The sequence below is a fragment of the Limulus polyphemus genome, unplaced genomic scaffold (assembly GCF_000517525.1).
Source record: "Limulus polyphemus unplaced genomic scaffold, Limulus_polyphemus-2.1.2 Scaffold232, whole genome shotgun sequence".
Classification (NCBI taxonomy): Eukaryota; Metazoa; Arthropoda; class Merostomata; order Xiphosura; family Limulidae; genus Limulus; species Limulus polyphemus.
Window position 1 is genome coordinate 309,251 of NW_013665842.1, and position 22,606 is coordinate 331,856.

At 33.6% G+C, this 22,606-nt stretch overlaps 1 protein-coding gene across 1 annotated transcript in view; it reads left to right on the forward strand.

Annotated features, from left to right (window-relative positions):
* The window catches only part of LOC111085086, a 45,065-nt gene that overhangs the window by 15,916 nt on the left and 6,543 nt on the right, over positions 1–22,606 (forward strand). Inside the window, exons 4-7 of the mRNA XM_022382234.1 lie at positions 3,399–3,523; positions 4,581–4,706; positions 4,844–4,982; positions 9,854–9,987. Coding sequence (XP_022237942.1) covers positions 3,399–3,523; positions 4,581–4,706; positions 4,844–4,982; positions 9,854–9,987 — 524 coding nt within the window. The remainder of the gene's footprint in view (positions 1–3,398; positions 3,524–4,580; positions 4,707–4,843; positions 4,983–9,853; positions 9,988–22,606) is intronic.

Genomic DNA, 22,606 nt, shown 5'->3' on the forward strand with positions numbered 1-22,606 from the left:
TAATTGATAAAAAGATTTTTTAATGTGCACAATGTTTCAGACAGGGATACTTTCCTTCTGGTGATTTCAAACCCCCAATAGGTCTGCTATAGCTGGCCCAGCATGGACAGGTGGTTAGGGTGCGAATCACGGGTTCGAATCCTCGTCCCACCAAACATGCTCGTCCTTTAAGCCGTGGGGGCGTAATAATGTTACGGTCAATCCCACTATTCGTTGGTAAAAGAGTAGCCCAAGAGTTGGCGGTGGGTGGTGATGACTAGCTGTCTTCCTTCTGGTCTTTCACTTCTAAATTAGGGACGGCTAGCACAGATAGCCCTCGTGTCGCTTTGCGCTAAATCCTAAACAAACCAGTCTAGTGAAACTTTTCGAATTTATTAAATCCATAATCAATTCATCAAATAGTTTTCTTAGAGTTATTTAATATGGAAGTCATACTAAGTAACTGCTTTTGTTTTATGATTCTAGAATGATAACAATAATAGCTGAAATCCTGGAGCTAGATATAAATGTATTTAATATTTGTGTGCTCTGTGACTTCAAACGTCGCGTTAAGGACAACATAGCTCCAAAAGTACCGCAGAATTACCCATAAGCTTTGTTTTAGAAGATATGTAGAGTTGTAATAGTTTGTTTCTTGTTTTGTTTGTTTGTTTTTAATTATGCACAAAGCTACACGAGGGCTATCTGTGCTCTGCCCACCACGAGTATCGAAACCCGGTTTCTAGCGATGTGAGTCCGCAGACATACCGCTGTGCCACTGGGGGGCGTTTGTTTCTATGTTTTGAATATCGCGCAAAGCTACACGAGGGCTATCTACGCTAGCCATCCATAATTTAGCAGTGTAAGACTAGATGGAAGGCAGCTAATCATCACCACCCACCGCCAACTCTTGGTCTACTCTTTTACCAACGAATAGTGGGATTGACCGTAACATCATAACGCCTCTACGGCTGAAAGGGCGAGCATGTTTAGTGGGACGGGGAGAGTTGTAATAGACAAGATACTTATCAGTAACTACTATTCAAAGCGAGCTACATACATTGATTAACTTTATGTATTCACTTGTACATAAAACTGAAGAGCTGTAAAAACAAGAAGCTAGCCCACTAACACGACAAAGCAGATGACTGACGCAAAACTCCATGTGTTTTCAAATCAAGAACGTACTTTAATGACACTTTGAGAGTAGGAAAACTAGACGTTTTTATGACAGTAAATGCGTGCCAAGTTTTAAAGAAATGTGCTGCAGTTTTGTTACATTTTCAATGTTTAACTATCGACCAGCAACATACTGTTACACAATCTTTTTATTAAATTTTACACAAAAGTTCTTATAAGTACCGTTGTCGTATCTCAGCTAGCCTGAAGAACCCTAATATTGTGCAAAAAGACTGTTCGGCAATAGCTATAGCAGTTTGGTTTGAATTTCACGCAAAGCTACACGAGGGCTATCTGCGCTAGCCGTCCCTAATTTAGAAGTGAAAGACTAGAAGGAAGACAGCTAGTCATCACCACCCACCGCCAACTCTTGGGCTACTCTTTTACCAACGAATAGTGGGATTGAACTTTACATTATAACGCACCCACGGCTGAAAGGGTAGCATGTTTAGTGGAACGGGGAGTCGCTGCACGAGACGAAAACTGATTCGCTGTTCATCATTTGAGTTAATTAATGGTTCTTCTGATGATAAAATCACACTAAGTGTATAGTGTTAAATATTAAAAACGAATTTTAGATTATATAGCCTTTAAATCTTTTAATGCCCTATTTTTTACAGTTTTCAAGAAAAAAAAATGATAGTTACCGTTGTGTCACAAGAGGACAAAAAATTACAGACTGTTTGTATTCAAGTTTTTACGTTTATGGTCTTGACAACATCAAGTCTTTATATATAACTGATTTACGAGCCGTCCGTAAAAACGATTTATTTACTGTTGTAATTTACGAAAATACGGGAATTATTAAGAGTATTAGTGTAGTGGTGCCTGGGTCGACAGTGGCTCAGAGGTTAGCGTGCCGAGATATCATGGTCACGTCCCGTTACCACAAAAAATAAATCGCGCTTCCTACCATGGAACTGTGGGTGAATTCAAATTACACTGTTCGATTAGAGTTGACGTAGGATGATTTTAACTAACTGCTTTTCCTCTAGTCTATCATTTCAAAATTAGGGAAAGTCAACAAACAACAAGTAATGGAGTCAATAGTAGAATGTAGTGGAAAGTTCAAAGTTATAAAACTTCCATATTATTTACTAATAAAATAACTTCAGAGTATGTTGTAATAGACCATATTTGATTATTGAAATATAGACTGAAGGAGTCATAAGTTTAAGATAAAAAATATGACGCAAGAAAGTAATGTCAAAATTTAAAATATAAAGCCTAATCAAAATGATAGTAAAACAGTACAAACAATGACTGAGGGAGGATTTAACGTATTTATCAAACAACATTTACAACATGGTTTTTCAACACGGGTTAAAAACCAATACAAAATAAGGACATCGAACAATATAAAACTATGCTGTTCACATCGCTACAAAATCGCTCCTTTGCAACTAGTAGCAAAGTATTAGACTTTTAACTATTTGTACAAATAAAGTATATGAGACTTTAACAGTTATTTATAAAATAAAAGGGATTTTTACACAGAAAACAAGTGGATTTATCTGTTTGTTTCAAGTTGAGAATATTACGTGTGAGGCAACTGTCATTTGCATTTAGTGACGAAAAGAAAGAAAAACTTTGCCATGAAATCTAAAAATATATATAATTAAAATTTAGATTGTTTGTTTGGTTTTTGGATATTTGCGCAAAGCCACTCAATGTCTGTTTGCACTAGTCGTCCCTACTTTTGAACAGATAAACTAAAGGGAAGGCAACGAGGCAACAGCGTCCTCCTCCAACTCCTGGGATATTATAATCGAATTTGACCGTCACTCTTATAACACCCACCCGGGTCCTACGCGTGGAGCGCGATTTTGCAGCAACGGGGCGCTAACCATGGATCCTCGGATTCACGCTCTGGCTACCAAACCACGAAACTACTACAGCTCTCTTCTAACTAAATAATTATTTAAACAATAGTTTATGGCCATCATGTGATACCAAGGAATTTTTAAACGAAATACATTTATTAATTACTTTTTTTACATCTTGTATCCCCCAGTGGCTCAGCGGTAAGTCTTGAGGCTTATAACGTTAAAAACCGGTTTTTCGATACCCGTGATGGGTACAGTACAGATAGCCTGTTGTGTAGCTTTGTGCTTGACAGCAAACAAATAAACGAATACATCTTGTATTGATTGTGGTTTGACGTATTCTTTTTAATTGTCGTTATAATTTCTGAAGCTTTATCATTATGTTTTTTAAACCTTTATTCTTTGATTTTGTAGCTTTAGATCTGAAAAATGGAAGTGTGTACAGAGGGCTGCCTAAAGATGTAGTAGCTGATTATACCGTAACCATAGAAGATGATGATCTAGTTCGAATCATAACAGAAAAACTTGACGGAGAAAAGGTTGGTTTCCTTTCTAATTATTGTTAAAAATACAAACTAAAGTACTCGGGAAAAAAAAATATATTTTCATTATTGTAAACACATCATTGTGATTTTAGTGAATAATTATTTAATACAGGTAAGTTTTAAATGGAAATAATTAGCCTTATAAGCTGTTAGTCATAATATAATGTAGGTCTGTGGCAAGCAAGTACTCAGATATCCATCAGACGATTATAAGTATCCACAAACAGATGTTTGGAACTGTTAAGTGAATAATAAATAAAATATGAACAGCAAAGGAAAATAAATAAACACAAGTAAACTTCGAAACATAAAATTCATTATTTACATCACAGTGTTTATGGCAGGATTTATATTCTGTATGTCTACTGTCTGGCTGCTGAGGTCGAAGGCAGAAACAAGAACTGAACAAGTCCAGAAACATGAGAGCTAAACAAGAAAATCATGGAAATAATCCATTTTTTATTGAGTCCAAAGCCTTAGTGCAGTGTCCCATAATATAGGTCACACACTTTATCCAACGCAATATGTATAGGTTTCTGCGCCACACGTTTGAATATGATACCTTCTAAAAACCTAGTACATGCCAGCTTGAGACTTAAGTTGTTGTGTGTAACCTTAACCTGTTGAAAAGGATCAGTACGTGTTTATGACCTTTCAACATCCGGTAAAACAAAGACGCGATTAAGTACATGCAGGAACTGCATGGAGCTTTAGAAAATTTATCTGAACATACCTGACTAAAGATATATCCTGTAATAGTTATAGAAGAGTACACTTAGTAGCTATTTCAGCTAAGACAGATCCAAGTTAATAAGAATATATTAAATCCTTTAATAGATTGAAAAAAAAATATTTTTTTTTTAATAGGAAAAGTTATTTTACTAAGATCGAATATATAAAACGTATAGAGATCATTTGAACTGTATACAGAAATACCAGTATGTTATGCAAAAAGGTGCAATAATAAACTATACATATTTTGGACCCTGTTTGATTAAAGTTGGCTATTAAATTACACTCATGAAAAATGTTGTTGTTGTTTTACCTATAGGCTTTCACGTCTGGGCAAATTAAAATCTCCGGTGACGTGCAAGCTATACAAAGTCTCCAGGAATTATGGAAAAATCAACAACTTGACACAAAAGGCTCAAATAACAATACATCATATTCTGCCAAGGTATAGTACGAAATCATTGAATATTACAATAACTCATTGCGAACGTTGATAAACTATATTAAAATTATGTTATTTTAAAATGCAAATTTTAAATATTTCGTCATCGTGGTATCTCTAAATTGTATTTTTTTTTCCAGCCTTTACTTGGCCTGAAAAGTGAGCTGGTATTCAATGTGATTAAGACAGTTCTACAAAAAGAACACGGTATTTCTGATCAAATGAAAGTAACATTTCATTGGAAAATTACCAAGAAAGGAAAGATTGCTAAAGAATGGAGTAAGTAAAAAATAAACAGCTCAAATTCCAGGATACATTCCTTTCAACACCTAAGTTTTTACTCTAAAAACACAATAAAAACAAGGCTAGACTGATTGCTAGAAATTTTCTATTCATATTTTCAACATCAGACAAAAACTGATGGAATAGTCGAGGAAGTTATTACTAGTGGATATTTTTTTTCATGACTGTTGGTTTGACTGAACTCAAGATTGACAAGCTGAGAAAACAATTTCAATGGTTAGATCTTCTTTGTGATGCTTCTTTTAAGTTTTGCTTCCCACAGTACAAGTATAAAATGTACAATCCCTTCAGTAAAATTTCAGTTAGCGATTGATACTTAATGTTTTTCAAGACAACTATGCAGCATTCAAAGATGATCGTTAAAGAATACTAAAGAAAATACGTTATTATATATTGCAAAATATTATGTTTCCAGCATTTACCCCAGAAAACATTTCACGAACAAGGCTTTATAAAGAAAGTACACTAATCACTGCGAACAGGACTTAGAGAACATTATTTTGTGGTGCGAAGTTTCCAGCATCAGACAACAAACTGTACTTAGTTTTGATACTTTCAACTTGAACAGCTCACCATGCAACACGTGGGCCAAATGTACAGGTCAGAGTAGTAAAAGAGTCCAGGTAAGCCATCCATAAGTTTGAACTACTGATCAAACGGAGGCCAGAGAGCCCCCATAAGGTCTTTGACTGTCACTTTCATAACTCGTCTATAGTTGAGGGTGGCTGTTCAGTGGCATCACAAAGAAAACCTGGAACTTTCCAATTCACAGCCCGGCTTCAATGAAATATATTCGAATATTGTATTTGTTTATTGTAAGTGAATAAATTTAAATGAAAATTATATTAAACTTGAAACACAAAAATTGCAACACTAAAATAACTAATGTAAACGAGAACCATAAGACGTTTATTGAGTATGATCTTATTAGTAATACAGGATTACTCAACCGAAATAAATTTTATCGCCACCTGTCGCATCTTTTATACAATAACCCTTTGTGCAATTATAGGGTTATTTTCTCAAGTACTATATAAAGCTTTGATGTAATTTCTGTTAAAGAATAGTTTATTGAGATTTCTGAGCTCAGAACTTTATTCTGTTTGAGAAATCCTATTCCAGCACCATTTTTTAAAAGGACAACACTGGCTCTTTAGAATCAATAAACTCGTATATCTCAGCTTGATAGTCATACAAGGGAAAAAGATTTAAATATTCAGTTCACACGACATTTACAAACTAGTTTTCCGAGTTAATTAAAATACTGTTTTATTCTTTCGGTTGATTCGGATGTATTTTCTGAATAATTTATTCTCCTACTGTTGCTTTGACTGTTGCCAGAGTTTGCGTGAATGATAAGCTTCTCAGTTTCCTTCCTACTGTTGTTATTAACTTTCTTCTCTTCGCAATTGGTGTTCCATCGCGTTTGGGTTCATCACAGTTGTATGCAACTTTGTGACCGAAACGAAGATCTTCACTTGAAAAGAACAGAAGACGTGATTTCTTCTATACTTTTACAACTAGTTTTACACTCGATAGACTCGTGTACAGTTTGATCTCAATGTCTGAATATTGGTACTGTGTACTCAGCCGGTACCTCTGCAACGAGCGCATAACCTAACCACATCTGGACGATTAACCATTACCTTAATTAAAATTACAAACCCATATAGAGTAAGGAACTGGCCCTTTCATGTCAATTTTGTTACGATGATTACCCGTCTCAGCACCGGAAACCTATTTGTAGTTTTCCTAATCACAGTTACTGTACCTGATGATGACAAAACCTTGTCGAAACGTTGTACATTTGCTGTTATGTTAAACTTATATTAAAGGTTTTCTTCATTACCCATTCAAGCCATCTCCAACCATTATTAATCACAGTTATGTTTTTACAAACTCATTTAGGTCTTAGCTTATTTTGTTGTTATAAATCTTATGATGGAGACCTATTAAGTGCATCCATTTGATATGGGAATTTGCTGGGGTGATAGTTTTCTTTTAAATTCGCTAAACCCAAACCCAATAGCTGTATCCATAGGCTTAGGACATGAAAGCACAGCATATCCTGTACCTAATCCTTACAGACATGCTACACACATATTCCCTAATTGCTCATATAATGGCGGAAACCTTGTGGATATCGAAACCCAGTTTCTAGCGGTGTGAATCCACAGACATACCACTGGGGGGGCAAAGAAATTGTTTGTTTGTTCGTTTGTAGTTAAGCACAAAGCTATACAAAGGACTTTCTGTGCTCTGCCCACCACGGGTATCGCAACCCGGTTTCTAGAGTTGTAAGTTCGCAGACATACCTCTGTGCCACTGTGTGCATGGTTAAGGGCCGGTATAAACTTTTAGTTCTCTAGGTTTGGTTATCTGACACACACACACATTCTTTTATGTAACATGATAAACACTAGAGATTTGATAATTTGACTCAGTTCTGACTATATCTCGTCAAAAACACGAATATTTTTCAGTTAACAACTTTCATTCGGCTCTCTCTCTTTCTCAACATATATATTCAATATCAAATTATTCAGAATATCCACAACGAAAATGTTTAACTGCTTGTTTTCTCCTGTTATAAAATTGTCAGGTTGAAATGTTTCGTTTCGTAGGTGGAAAGTACTCCAAATATCGAATATTTGTTCCTACTTTATGAGCTAGTGCAAATAACCTTTTCATAGCTTCGAGCAAATCCATCAATTCAAATAAACAAACTACTTAAGGAATGGTTGATATCGACGCGCGTGTAAACGGAAGTACTTTGTCGGTGTTTTAACTGATGACTTGAATGGTACATTAGGAACTATTCATATCCGTATTGAATGAAAAAAAAGTAATTTTCATCTGAGATAAATTTCTTTCACTTGGTGCTGAATAATGAATTGAAAACGAACAGCTGTTGTAGTTGTTACTCTTATGTGGACCTTGTCAGTCACTGTTCAATATCATCATACTTGGAAGAATAGGAAGAACGTGAGATAAAAACATTTCTTTTTATTACAAGTTTAAGCCCCCCAGTGGCATAGCCGTATGTCTGCGGACTTACAACGCTGGAATGCGGGTTTCGATACCCGTGGTGGGCAGAGCACAGATAGCCCATTGTGTAGCTTTGTGCTTAACTACAAACAAACAAATATACAAGTTTAAACCCCGATGGATCTTACAATTAAACATTAAGTTTTCATGGCAGTGTGTTTGAAAATAAATTCAAACTTACCAAAACATTTTATTAAGTTGGTAGGAGTATTTTTGGAGGACGGTCTATAGATAAAAAAAAAAGAGTCCAGGGTTAAAAGCCTCGATACACAGCTGAAAACGCTTCTATGTAAAGCATTTTAGGTGTTATAATTAATCCTGTTATATGGTTATAAGCAACTGTATAGGTGGCGGGTGCTGCTGACTGTATGCCTTGTTTCTCTGTTCAGCAGTCTTATGTTAAGGATGGATGTGCATGAACTCTAGAGGAATTTCTGACTTGCCCGGTTAGTCCATAGGCATGGCATAAGGCGTTGTTCAGGTTTAAAATACCAAACACGTGTGTTTAGGAATGATTAAAACATATCCCAAACTTTGATATTCATTTGACTTATTTTATGCTTTATTAAATCAAATGGGACTTGGTGGTTAGGCTGCTTAACTCCCAATCTAAGGGTCACAGGATGGAAACCTAGTATCATACTTGCTCACCCTTTCAGCCTTGGTGGCGTTATAATGTTACAATCAATCTCACTATTCATTGATAAAGAATATCCCAATAGTTGGCGAGGAGTATTGCAGGCTAGTTACCTTTCCTCTGATCATCATTTCAAAGCTAGGGATGATAGAAGTTAGCCTAAGTAGCTTTGCCATAAACAGTTAATCAAACAAACAATTAAATCAAGCAGCATATACAATTTTAATAGTTTAACGGCTGAACTTATAAGGAATTTTATAGATTTTAACATGAAATTTTCCCTTTTATTGCCAGATGGACACCTGACTATTTTTTTTTTCAGGGTACATGGCTTAAGAATAAAGTTCGGCGAAAGACATTTATTATATTCATCTTTTAACCTCCGTTATTTACTCAAATTGTTCTAATTTATCTTTAAAAAATGTAAAAAGAAAACGTTTGTAAATATGATTATTTTTAAAACGTATAACTATTATATATATGTGTGTGTGTGTGTGAAGGTTTCAAAATTTCAACTATGGTTCAAGGTATTAAGATCGAAACTGCCATTGATTCGTACAATGATTGAAATATTAAATTCGTGTAAACAACAGAAAAAGAACAAAGTTCGTAGTCTTCCTGAGAACATTCACAAAGTACTAATTGACAAAATTACTTCGTTATATTTTTCGTTTGAAGTTAATTAAGTGTTTGTTAGTTTGAAGTTAAGCATAAAGCAACCCGATGGGCTATCTGTGCTATGCCTATCACGGGTATCGAAACATGGTTTCTAGCGTTGTAAACTCGTAGACATACCGCTGTGCCACTGGGGCCAGTTTATTTTGAGAATGTTAACAATAACTTGAACTCTAAGGTATTAATTTGCTTTCTGATGCGACTAAATAAGATTACTTCAGTACTGATTTTCTTTTCTTCACCACCTATGTGAAGAAACCAGTTTAAGTATTTCAGTCCAATTTTAGTTATTATGATTTAAATAACTACCTTTGTAAACATTTCATAAATTAATGAACATAGTTCGGGAATATATGACATCGTATTGTTAAACTTATGTTAGTTAGGGTTGTTAACTTAATTTAATGTAAACGAAATATATTTTTTTTAAATTACTTGCCAAGCGCAACTTCTAATCATAAATTTCAATGTTAATTCTGGTTCGTAGCACTGGATTTGAAAAGTGGGCCGTTTGGCCAACTTTACGATGGACCACCCAAAAATGGACAATATGGTTGTCAGCTTATGATTGATGACGACGACATGATTTCGTTGATACAGGGAAAACTCAACGCACAAAGGGTAAACATAAACTGAAGAGTTCGACACTGTTGATAAATTCAATTTCTGGTGATTTTTGAGATAGTTTTTATGATAATAATTGTTATTCTTGCGTAATGTTTGTAGTGGACAGATAATCTGAGAAGGTATACACTGTCGTTGCTTTAAAAATTACATTTTCTGGAATCTAGACAATCAAGATAAAACAGAACTAATCTGAGATGCAGTTTCACGAACTGAACTTTAAATATAATCCATGAGTAAAGAAATGTAATAGTTAGTATTATGCTATATCATCATCATGAGTAATCTGAAATAGCTTTAACAAATGTAACAGTTAGTGTTATGTTATATCATGATGAGAGATCTGAAATGGTTTTAAGGAATGTAGCAGTTAGTGTTATGTTATATCATGATGAGTGATCTGAAATAGCTTTAACAAATGTACCAGTTAGTGTTATGTTATATCATGATGATAGATCTAAAATAGCTTTAACAAATGTACCAGCTAATGTTATGTTATATCATCAAGAGTAATCTGAAATGGTTTTAAGAAATGTAACAGTTAGTGTTATGTTATATCATGATGAGTGATCTGAAATAGCTTTAACAAATGTACCAGTTAGTGTTATGTTATATCATGATCTGAAATAGCTTTAACAAATGTACAAGTTAGTGTTATGTTATATCATGATGAGTGATCTGAAATGGCTTTTACAAATGTACAAGTTAGTGTTATGTTATATCATGATGAGTGATCTGAAATGGCTTTAACAAATATACCAGTTAGTGTTATATTATATCATCAAGAGTGATCTGAAATGGTTTTAAGAAATGAAGCAGTTAGTTTTATATCATACTGAGGATCTGAAATACTCCAGTACTGCCAGATCATTTTCTTTAGATATTTTTTTTTTGCCATTCATATATGGTGGAAAATCATAATGCATTGTTGCAGTAAAATTGATTAAATAAATCTTTTTTGTGGTGTAAAATGAATACGAAAACTTTGTAACCATTGGCGTAAAATTTTGATTAAAAAAAGCTTATATTGCCTTCTTAAATTCTGTCTACAATATTTTTCAATAACATCTACAACATGTTATTTTCAGTTTTATCATCGAATTTGCATATATCAAATAACACAAAAGTACTTTGAACCCCTAGAAATTTCTGTTTGGATATTTGCTTTACATTTTTGTACGTTTTTAGTTTCTATTAATTATTTCATATATATTTACTAAAATTCTCTCAATTGGCTGATTTCTTTATGAAGTTTAATTGGTAACAGCCAAAAAAAAAAAGGTTTCATTAGCCTAAGGGGTATCCCTTGTACATGAATAAACTAAGTTCAGTTTATGTCACGGTTTTCCGAAGGATTTATATTGAATATTATATTGAAAAAAACTTAACTTTTTATCGTGTATATCGATTGAGAAGTAAACCACGACATTAGAAAAGTGCCACCATTTGTCGTTTTAATGGCAAGAAATCAACTGTTTTATATTTAATTGAATAAATATATTTGTTTAAACATTTGTTTAACAACAAGCAAAATTTGGAATGGTCTATTCTTTCATTGGGGGGGGGGGGTGGTCTGTGAGCCAGACTAGTTTCGGAGAATTCCACTCCTCATCAGTGACCCTAGACAAATATCAACAACAACAACATAAGCGCTATTTCATTCCGATCCCGGTAGAGGGTTACGCCCTCTCGTCAGCCAAGGGTCGAAAAAAGAAAAATGGGTAAAATGAATAATAGATGGGTAAGCGTGAAAGTCATCACAGGTGGCGGAAAATGGGGAAAATGCGATATCCGATATCTGCAGATGGAGGAGACAATCCGTAGAAATATGGGTGAACACTAACCAGTCTATATCATAAAATGGAGATTGTGGGGGAACTGGCAACAGGTATATCGAGTATTATGAATCAGGATAGATAAATGGGGAATGAAATATCAGACCAAACCAAGCCTTTATAATAGTGAGGTATCGAAAATCGAACTGGTGTATTTAAGTGTTTTACACAAACAAACAAACTTCACCTAAGACTAGTATACTAAAGAACTTACCACATCTTCGGCAAGAAGCGGAGATAATAACGTTAATTCCAAAACTCTCCCAGACGTTATCATATCCTTCCACAGTTCATTTAACTTCTGCGTGAGCATGATATTGCCTTTCAACTTAAGTTTTCCTGTCATGTAAGCCTGTCATAAATAACAAAGTGTAAAAAAATGTTTATGTATTTTCTGAAATTTTACCGATTGCAAAAAAACAACAACATCATTTTATAGCATGAAGATTAACAACTCAAAGTTCAAGAACTGTTAAAATTCTGTTGGTCTACATGAAACCTACCTGAAAATTGACAACAATAACAACGTTTCATTAATGATAGCTCAGTAAATATCATAAAGACCTTTGAGGGGCAGGGCTAAAATTAACAAATGTTAAACAAATGTTTAAACAACTTTATTTATTCAATTATGTACAAGCTGTCCAGTGTCGGCTAACAATACAAAGAATTAAATTGTGGCGGAATGCTACAAGTTCTTCAAATACCTATAGAATGATAGGTTTCTTTTTTGTGACCACCAGGAGACAGTCAAGTATTGTTTGTTTGTTCACCTGAATGCCATCTTATGCACACATTGGGGTAAGCCGCCAAGTCACAGATTACTGTGTTTCAGGCATAGCCATCTCGCAGTTTAAACAGCAGTTTAAACTACTTAACCAAGTAGCGGAAATGATTGCTACTATAAGTTATAACGCACTCAAAGCTGAAAGTACAACGTGTATTTAGTAGCCTCAGGTCTTGAACGCGAGACCCTCGGATCACAAGTCCAATACGCTGACCACTAACTCATGCCGTTAGTTAGTGTTCTGTAAATAAATTATAAAGTTAAAAATAATAAAAAATTTCGTTACCGTGTGTTTTCTTATAGCAAAGCCACATCGAGCTATCTGCTGTGTCCACCGAGGGGAATCGAACCCCTGATTTTAGCGTTGTAAATTCGAAAACTTACTGCTGTCCCACCAGGGGACATTTCGTTACCGAAGATTGAATATTTGACTGCAATTTAAACTGAACTTTTAAGAGTTCTTTTGTAAACAGCTACAAGCTTATTATATATTTTTTTAACATACAGACTGAGTCTTATGTTGTATCGACAAAACATCCGCTCTTTAGCTTTGGATGCGTTATAATCAACTATAATACTGAATTTTATTTATTCGGTTCAAAAAGCTGGAGAAAACCCTTGAGTCGGCGGGTGGTCTGTCTGTCTGCCCTCATTCTATTCATTAGTCCAAAATTAGGGACGTCTATACCTGAACCCTAGCTATGAATTGTTTGTTTCAGTTTTCTATTTTTTACGTTAATGAATTTAAGACAATATACATATACATATAATGAAATGTTTGAAAGGTATGAATAAATACGCTTAAGTTACAAAACAAAAACATATGTTTTGTCCTGATAGATCTAATCATTCATGATTTCTTACAACTGTATTTACCTCCTAGCCCATACGGACAGATATCAGAAGTGATTACGTATTTCTGAACCTTGCTATCATTATTGGAGGAAATCCTGGATTTATCTCTAGAATTCAGGCTATATATCAATGGAACGTTTTAAAGGATGGGGAACTAACTTCTCAATGGAGTAAGTCTTATAATATGTTTGTTTCAAACTTATAAGACTGGACATTATAAATAGGAAAACTTCAGATATATTAGCAGCATAGTTAAATGTTTTTTTTTTCAACTTTAGTTCAGAAAATATGTTCAAAATAAATTCTTTAAGTTTGCATACAAAAATAACATAGTTCAATGAGAAATATTCCTAATTCAAAGTGTTTACACAAAGAAGTGTTTATTGAGAAATATTCCTAATTCAAAGTGTTTACACAAAGAAGTGTTTATTGAGAAATATTCCTAATTCAAAGTGTTTACACAAAGAAGTGTTTATTGAGAAATATTCCTAATTCAAAGAGTTTACACAAACAAGTGTTTATTGAGAAATATTCCTAATTAAAGAGTTTACACAAACAAGTGTTTATTGAGAAATATTCCTAATTAAAAGAGTTTACACAAACAAGTGTTTATTGAGAAATATTCCTAATTCAAAGAGTTTACACAAAGAAGTGTTTATTGAGAAATATTCCTAATTCAAAAAGTTTAACAAAGAAGTGTTTATTGAGAAATATTCCTAATTCAAAGAGTTTACATAAATAAGTGTTTATTGAGAAACATTCCTAACTTAAAGAGTTTACACAAAGAAGTGTTTATTGAGAAATATTCCTAATTCAAAGAGTTTACACAAAGAAATGTTTATTGAGAAATATTCCTAATTCAAAGAGTTTACACAAACAAGTGTTTGTTGATAAATATTCCTAATTCAAAGAGTTTACACAAACAAGTATTTATTGAGAAATATTCCTAATTCAAAGAGTTTACACAAAGAAGTGTTTATTGAGAAATATTCCTAATTCAAAGAGCTTACACAAACAAGTGTTTGTTGAGAAATATTCCTAATTCAAAGAGTTTACACAAACAAGTGTTTATTTTTACACCCCCCCGTATCTTCACATTATAGAAAAAAGGAAACGACTTTTGTTGTTTTTTATTTTTGAGTTTGTCGTTAAACACTGCTGTCGTTATTAATAAGTATAGCATCATAAACGTTAATATTAATTGCTATAAAATTTTATTATTGGTTTCAAGATAACAAACATATTAAAATTCTCACACAAACCTTTATTCACTGTTGTTTTATAAATGCCTTATTTTCTTCTCTAGCTATAGATTTAAAAAACGGCAAAGGAAAAATATCCAGGGGACAATCAAAGGACGAAAAGGCAGATTGTGTACTGACACTAGAAGACAGTTTGTTGAGCAATATCATGGATGGCAAAAGTGACTTCTTAAAAGTAAGAAAAAAAGTCTTTATTTTTAATGATATGTATTTTGAAAGGTATATATAATACAATGAACAATTACAGTAGAGTTGTTTGATGCCTTATCTTAACACTGAGATATACTGCTTATGAAAGAACTGGACAGTTTCAAATAAACAGGTGGCTTTGAATATAAAGATTAGCCTCACATTTTGGAATAACGAAAAAAAAATTATTGGGTTAGAAGTCATCCAATTAAATTTGGTAACATATACATATTTATGTTTCTATATGCATGGCCACATCCGTTTGGATTTTTTAAACGTGCTATGGCCAGCACGTGTTGAAATATGCAATGGATACATCCCTTTTACTTTTAATTACTGGTTATCTAGATAATTATAACAACACCTGAGAGCTGATGAGAAGAAACGTAGTACTTTGTGTGTGATCTAACTCGGAATTTCCTGCATAACGCCCTCTGGTCAAGGATTTATAGTTTCTGATGATACGTGTAGAAACAGCTGCTGAAATCAAATAAAGTATGTGGTAAACAGGAAGTTACTTTTGTAAAGCCTGTTTAGTTGTAATTTCTGATCGGATCTTGTTACATTTGATAACTGTATTAAAACATGCTTCACCAACAACTGGTTAAACCTGATTAAAATACTAAAAAATCAATGTGAAGTCCAATCTATCTTAGAAATCCTGTATAAATATAGGTTAGTTGTGGTAAGTAAAAACATTTCAAAACACAGTACAAATAATGTACAATCTACCACTATATGAAGCCCATTCTTGTTTATTCGATATATCATTGTCCAAGGTTATTGATGAGGGGAGGAATTCCTTTAACCGGTATAACTCAGTGACAAGTAGTCAAACTGAATACGTTAGTAGCATCAGCGGTGATCATTCTTGAAATACTGTATAAATATGGCGAGTAAAAGGTATCTCAAAAACACACATCTGATTAAACCACAGTAAAATATAGTTAGGTATATATATAGACATTTACTTCATGGTAATAATATGAATGATAATATGATAAGAACAAATGTCAATTAAGCATGTATGAAACGCACAATGCATTTATATTCATAATAAAACACCTTATTCCATTCGAATAAAATTAATGGTTTGGGAAACGCTATAACTAAAAAGGTATTTTCACAATGTTATTTTGTTACATACAAGTTATAACTGCAATATAATGTAGATTTTGTACTTCATAAAAAAACAACTAACAAAATAAGAATAACAAGTTAACGATTTAAGATTGAGAGCAATTTTAAAATAGAAAATCTTAAAATGTAAACTTTGGTTTTAAAGTTTGACATAATTTCTGTGATTTGTTTTACGTAAGAACAATGTCAACTTTAAGGGCAACAAATTTAAGTATAGCATAGCCCTTAATTATCGCCTCCCAGCGGTATTTTTATAAAGCTTACCTTGTGTGACAGTAATAGTAATCCAACATCCCCGTTTATTACCGTAATTTTGATTTGAAAAAAAAGAAGAAAAACTAACACACACACACACACATATTAGCCTTGAAATCAATAAATCACATACAAAATAGAATCCGGAACTGCAGAAATACTATAATTAGCGCGCCCCCTTTGCAGTTTGCAACGCACCCGGGGGTGTTAATTAGCGGCAATAGGATAACTATGAAAGAAAAGATAAGCAAAACTTAGTGTGAAATATAAGGAACGTGTTTACTGTAAAAGCATTGTTGATTTTATTACACTGATACTAATGTTGTAGATTCACCATAATGTCATTTTCTACTAACAGGCCATTGACCTTGGGAAGTTAGAAATAACAGGAGACACTGCACTTGCACGAAAGTTAAACATTCTCTTTGTTCCACAAGCCAAGCTGTAAAGACACACTACACATTTTTGTAGTGTCTGGATCTCGTAGTACGTATAGAAATACACAAGAGTATGTGTGAAAACGCACGTTTATTTGGTTGGTAGGTTCGAATTAACCATGTTTACAGGTTAAGAATTTACTAGTTTTAAGGTTTAGTAATTCGAAATTCCTTGAATTTGATCATGTAGAGAGTTTTTTTTTAATGATTACATATCTATCTCCATGTTTTTAATTTTATGGCTTTATGTGATGTAACTCATATGAGAAATACAAACGTCACAGATATAAAGTGTGTTTTTATTCGCAGGTGGCTACAACACATTTAATTAATACTTTCATCTTTCATTGAAATCTACAATACTTTTGTACCTTTTAACACACACAGTTTCTTTTCTGTGCTTAAAATTATTCCTTAAGAAACGAAGACGCGTTTTGTGAAAGTATTTCAATCTACTATTGTTTTGTTTTTTGTGAGAGATTTTATTTCTTTCGTCAGCCAAGAAAGGTCAATTTGTCTTCCGAAACAAATTGTAACACGCACGTTATAACGAATTTAAGCTAAGTAAGAGAGTATTAATAAAAAAATAGGTAAAAAAATATAATGTGTTATGATAGCAGATATGACCAAATTATTTTCCTGAAAGGCAGCCGAAGGCTATCTACACTTTATAACCTCAACATTTAGCGTTATAAACCTTCAGTCTTACCGCTAATGAAGATGACTCAAAACTTGCTTTTACATGTTAACATACTATTGCAATTTGCGAAGATTAAAGCGAGTAAACTGTTACCCTTTAGAATCGTGTTTACACTCTCACACACACGATAAACTTTTAAGTACTACAGTAGGTGGTTACTAAAAAAATATAAAAATAAACCATAAATATCTCTTAGTTTGTTGTTAGGATTGTTGATGACTTATGTAATTTTTCCCGAAAGAGGGCCTGTTTTAGCCACTCGTAACATTATACAGTAGTGTTTTGTCTGTCAGTCAGTCAGTCAGTAGGCACTACAATGACGTCACATTATATCACGTCTCCTATAATCTCTAACACTATTAAGAATATTTTAAGAGGAATCATACAATGCCCTCTATAGAGAGGGTTTTACAAAATATTTATTGCAAGTAACGTAATAGTTGTTTCATTAAAGTTATTTAAGGTCACAACTAATCCATGTATACTTCAAGATACCGACCTCATATTACATGTCATACAAACAAACTTGCCGAAGTACAAGTAAATATCGTGTGGTCCAAGTCACATATTTTGTTAAAGGTTCGAAAGACAACGTGTATTTATAGTTGTTGTTTACGGATAAAATGCCACTTATTAGGTCATATCCTTTGAAAAGTCGTTGTATATGATGAATTGTGAAGACAACGGTGTTTTTAAACGAAATCGAAGTAGCATTCTTTTCAAAGTTATTTTGATCATTTCGATTTAAGCAAATTTCGTGAGTAAAAAAAAAAAAAAAGAAGAAATATTTACGTATCCTTGCCTTGAAGATTTCATGAAAGTAAAGTGAATTTTAACTTTTATCAAAGAAAATGCAGTACCTATAGCAAAGCAAAAGGGTACTTGTGAAAACGCACAACTATTTGGTTAGCAGGTTAGAAATAATCAGGCTCACAGACTTAAGTCTACAATAGTTGTATTGTTTAGTAACGAAACATTCTTTTGAACATAAACATGTTGTGAGGTTCTTAAAAACGCTCATACATATCTCTGTGTTCTAGAGTTTATGATTTTGTGTGTTTGTCATCGCAGAATATTCACGTTTTTTAAATGGTCCGTCAAGTGCCGGTTAGATATACAGTACCGTGCAAAAGTGTTAGGACAAAGTCAAAAATTATATTTCAGGCTACTTTTAAAGAACAATGAAAGGTAAATCACAGGTGAAATATCAACATTTTATTAATCTTCATATTTAGTACAACAGAAACTCAGTGGAAGTGCTTGAGTTCAGCAAACAGTTAATATTTTATGTGTCCCCCTTTGAGGCATTATTGCAACGTATTTAATCAAAGTGTCCTTTGGAATTTTACTCCAAATGTCTCTAATACACTCCCATAAAGTTTCTTTGGAAGTAACTTTTGATTTGTCCAGTTTTTGATCTATCAAATCCCAAATATGTTCAATTCGGTTGAGATCGGAGCTCTGTGGGGGCCATTTGAATGACTCCGGCAGCTTCTTTCTTAGCTAAGTAATTTCTGCATAGGTTGGATGAGTGTTTGGGATCATTATCTTCTTGGTAGTAGAATCCTTTACCGATAATACGCAAACCACTGGACATACCATGACGGATCAGTATCTAATAGTACTTGCTCTGGTCCGTTATTCCATCTATTTTGCAAATATCTCCTGTTGCCTCAGCAGAAAAACACGCACAAACCATCACACTGCCTCCCCCATGCTTCATGGTAGGTGCTATGCATTGAGGTAAGTATCTTTCACTTTTCTTCCGCCGGATATACAACCTAACCTACGCTTTGAACCAAATATTTCAAACTTGGACTCATCCGTCCATAACACTCTTTTCCAATCATCAACAGTCCAGTTTTTATACTTTTTTTAGCAAATTTCAGTCTGTTGACAATATTTGGAGACTAAAGTAAATGTTTTTTAACTGCTACATGACCAAATATTCCATTCTCGTTGAGTCTTCTTGATACTGTAGATCTGGACACTTTTCTGTCATTTGGTACATGATCGTTTATCTCATGTTTGAGATCAGTGGCAGTCTTCCCTCTCTACTGACAATTCTATACGCATTTTGGGCCGTGGCATGACACCAAAACTTAATATATATATATTAAACACTATTTTTATCAAGGTTTATTTGTAGAGTGCTATCAAATTGATTTCTTCTACCATATGCTAGCTCCTTGGTAGCTTCTTTCTATGTAGTTAAGACACTGCATGGGGTACCATGACAGTTATTTCAGACCCTAAATTTGATCAGTATGTTCATGTATATCAGAATTCTAAAGAATGATAAGTATTCTCACCCTGGTTCATTCAATTGTCAACAGGGGTCAGTGAAGCATTACCATAGTGTTGAAATTTACATTCTGTAATGGCAAGGAAGAATTAGCCCCACAAAATGGAAATAATGACAAAATATTCTCTTGTCCTAATTTTTGCTTTTGCATAGTATTGTATAGCTGTAAACAAATCTCCCTTCCCAGTAAACCGCCACCTACTCAATATTGCCCCTGAATATTCGACTACAGTTCTTTCATATCTTAACTTGCAACTTCAAGCACGTTTGTTTCAAAATATAAAAATAATTTTGTATGTATGTTTTGTTAGTTTGTAATTAAGCACAAAGTTACACAATGGGATATCTGTGCTCTGCCCACCACTGGTATCGAAACCCGGATTCTAGCGTTGTAAGTCCGCAGACATATCGCTGTGCCACTGGGGGCAGTTTTGTATGTAAAACATATTATTGTAAAACGGAATCATGAAACACACTCGTAACTAAATGATCCCTCCAGTAGCTCAGCGGTAAGTTTGAGGGCTTACACAGTAAGAACCGGGTTCCTATACCTTGGTGGGCACAGTGCAGATAGACCATGGTATAATTTTACGCTTAAACACAGGCAGACAAAGAGTAATAACTAAATGATCTCCCCAGTGGCTCAGCGATGACCTTAAGGGCTTAAAAATTAAAAATTTGGTTTTGATACTTTGGTGGGCACAGCGCATATAGCTCCTTTCATAATTGTTTGCTCAAATACAAACGAACAATCACAACTAATTATATTTTAGTACTTAAAAAATGCCGTCTGAAGAAACCTGGTGGTTATGATCTTCACTATCTATGATATTCTAAGACTTTTACAATAACAGGTTGGAAATAAACAAGCATACGCACACTACCATTACTGATTACGAACAAGAAGGGCAAGCTTTTCTTTTCTCTCTTGCATTGATCGTTTATGTAATGAATTTATGTTTCAGATTTTACATTTTAGTTTTGCTTCACAAAGTTATGCGTCAGTGAGAACTGCATGTACTGGAATACTCTTAGGCAGGTCGTGGCTTAGTTGTTAGTGTGTCGGGCTACTAATCAAGACGTCCAAAATTAAAGCTTCAAGAAGCTGACCTTTGCTCTTCCCCTTGTTAGGGTTCGTTATGGCAAAACCTTAGGGACGTTTTAACCGGCCGCTTTTTTCACTTATGGATCAAATGCCTTTCAGATTGAAAATATCAAATATCGGAGTACTGTACATCTTGGAAAAAAGTTCTAGAAAGTTTTAGACGCCATCATGTAAGTTTAAATGGTATTATTAAGATAAAGTTTGGAATTTTTTCGTTTTGGTTACTAAATTTTATCATATGTATTAAAATAAAGATCTTATTCTTCTTAATATTATATATAGTAGTAGTATTTAGTAAGTAGGTTGAATAATATGGGTGTTGGGCTAAGGATTCTTCTACTGTAGGTGTCTGTGACTTGTTGGCGATAAATTCAAACAATAAACGAAAAGCACTCACTCCACTTGTTTTCAAAATAATATATATATATCTGGAACTAGTTAAACGAATATACAACGAATACTTTACACTATAGATGATCATAGGCTTATCATAAACACTATATAATTATCATCTTCTTGTCAAAGTACACTTAGGCCTATTCAATTGCTTTATATTTTTTTTCTTAATTACTATCGCCTAATTATCCGAGCATAGTTCACTTATGTTTCGTCGAGTTACCACGGTTATATCCAATACTTCTAAAATTGTCTGCTCCTTTTTCTCTCTTTTCCGAGAATCGTCTGCCTATTTGTCAAAGTCCACTGAGGATAGTTCAATGACTTTAGAACTATCTTTGACGAAATAAACTATTCTTCTTATCTCTTCCAACACCATTAGTCTCACTGTAGTATAAATATCAACCGTTAGGACTATGTTAATTGTTAGGCCTTTCATTCCTACCACGATTAACTTTGCGTTTAACTTTCTTTAGCCGAACTCCTTCTTGTAACTTTACTTTACTTCTCACTTGTTCTGTCTTTGTCTATCTTCTGTTTTCCGTTCATCTCACACTATTTATGTTTATTACTTAATCGTCTGCTCGCTATATCCTCAACACCAATAAATTTCACGCGACGTTCTATGATCTCGACATCAGTGAGTTATAAGCACACGTTTACCGAGTTACGTAACTAAATTTGTCATAACATTTACTTCGGAAATAATTGCTTCTAACTCTCTTGTTATGAACAAAACTGAACAATCATAAAATGTTCACTCACAAAATAAATTTATCAATAATATCTATCCTATACAGTCTTTTATATCATGACAATCTGATAGTATCGAAAACTATATTCTTACCTGTATATACTTTTATTAAACTGTGTCACAAATGTTTTAAGTTATATTTTTCAAGGAGTCCTATTTTGAAGCAAAAAGATTATTAAAATATTTGAAATCAAAATCATAAATAATATTTAACGTTAAACTGGTACACAGTTAAAAACATTTTATTTAGGCCTATCTATGGCCTATAAAAAAAGTTGACGACTCTACATGTTCCGACTTTACAACGTCATCCTCAGGAGTGAATTACGAGACAATTGCAAAGTATTTATAGCTTGTTAGTAGGTCACTGACCTGTGTGTTATTTTTTCATGCTAAACCATTCAAAACTAACAAGCTATAAATGTTTACATAATCTCACAAAAAAACTATTTTTAAAAACTCTGTAATACCATGAACTAATGAAAGAGGTCACTTGGCGTGAAAACACAGAAAAAAACTAAAACATGGTTTCGAACATCAAAATTATAAGTATAACACAATCTCTGAAAGTAAAAATAACATTATTTGTAATGTTT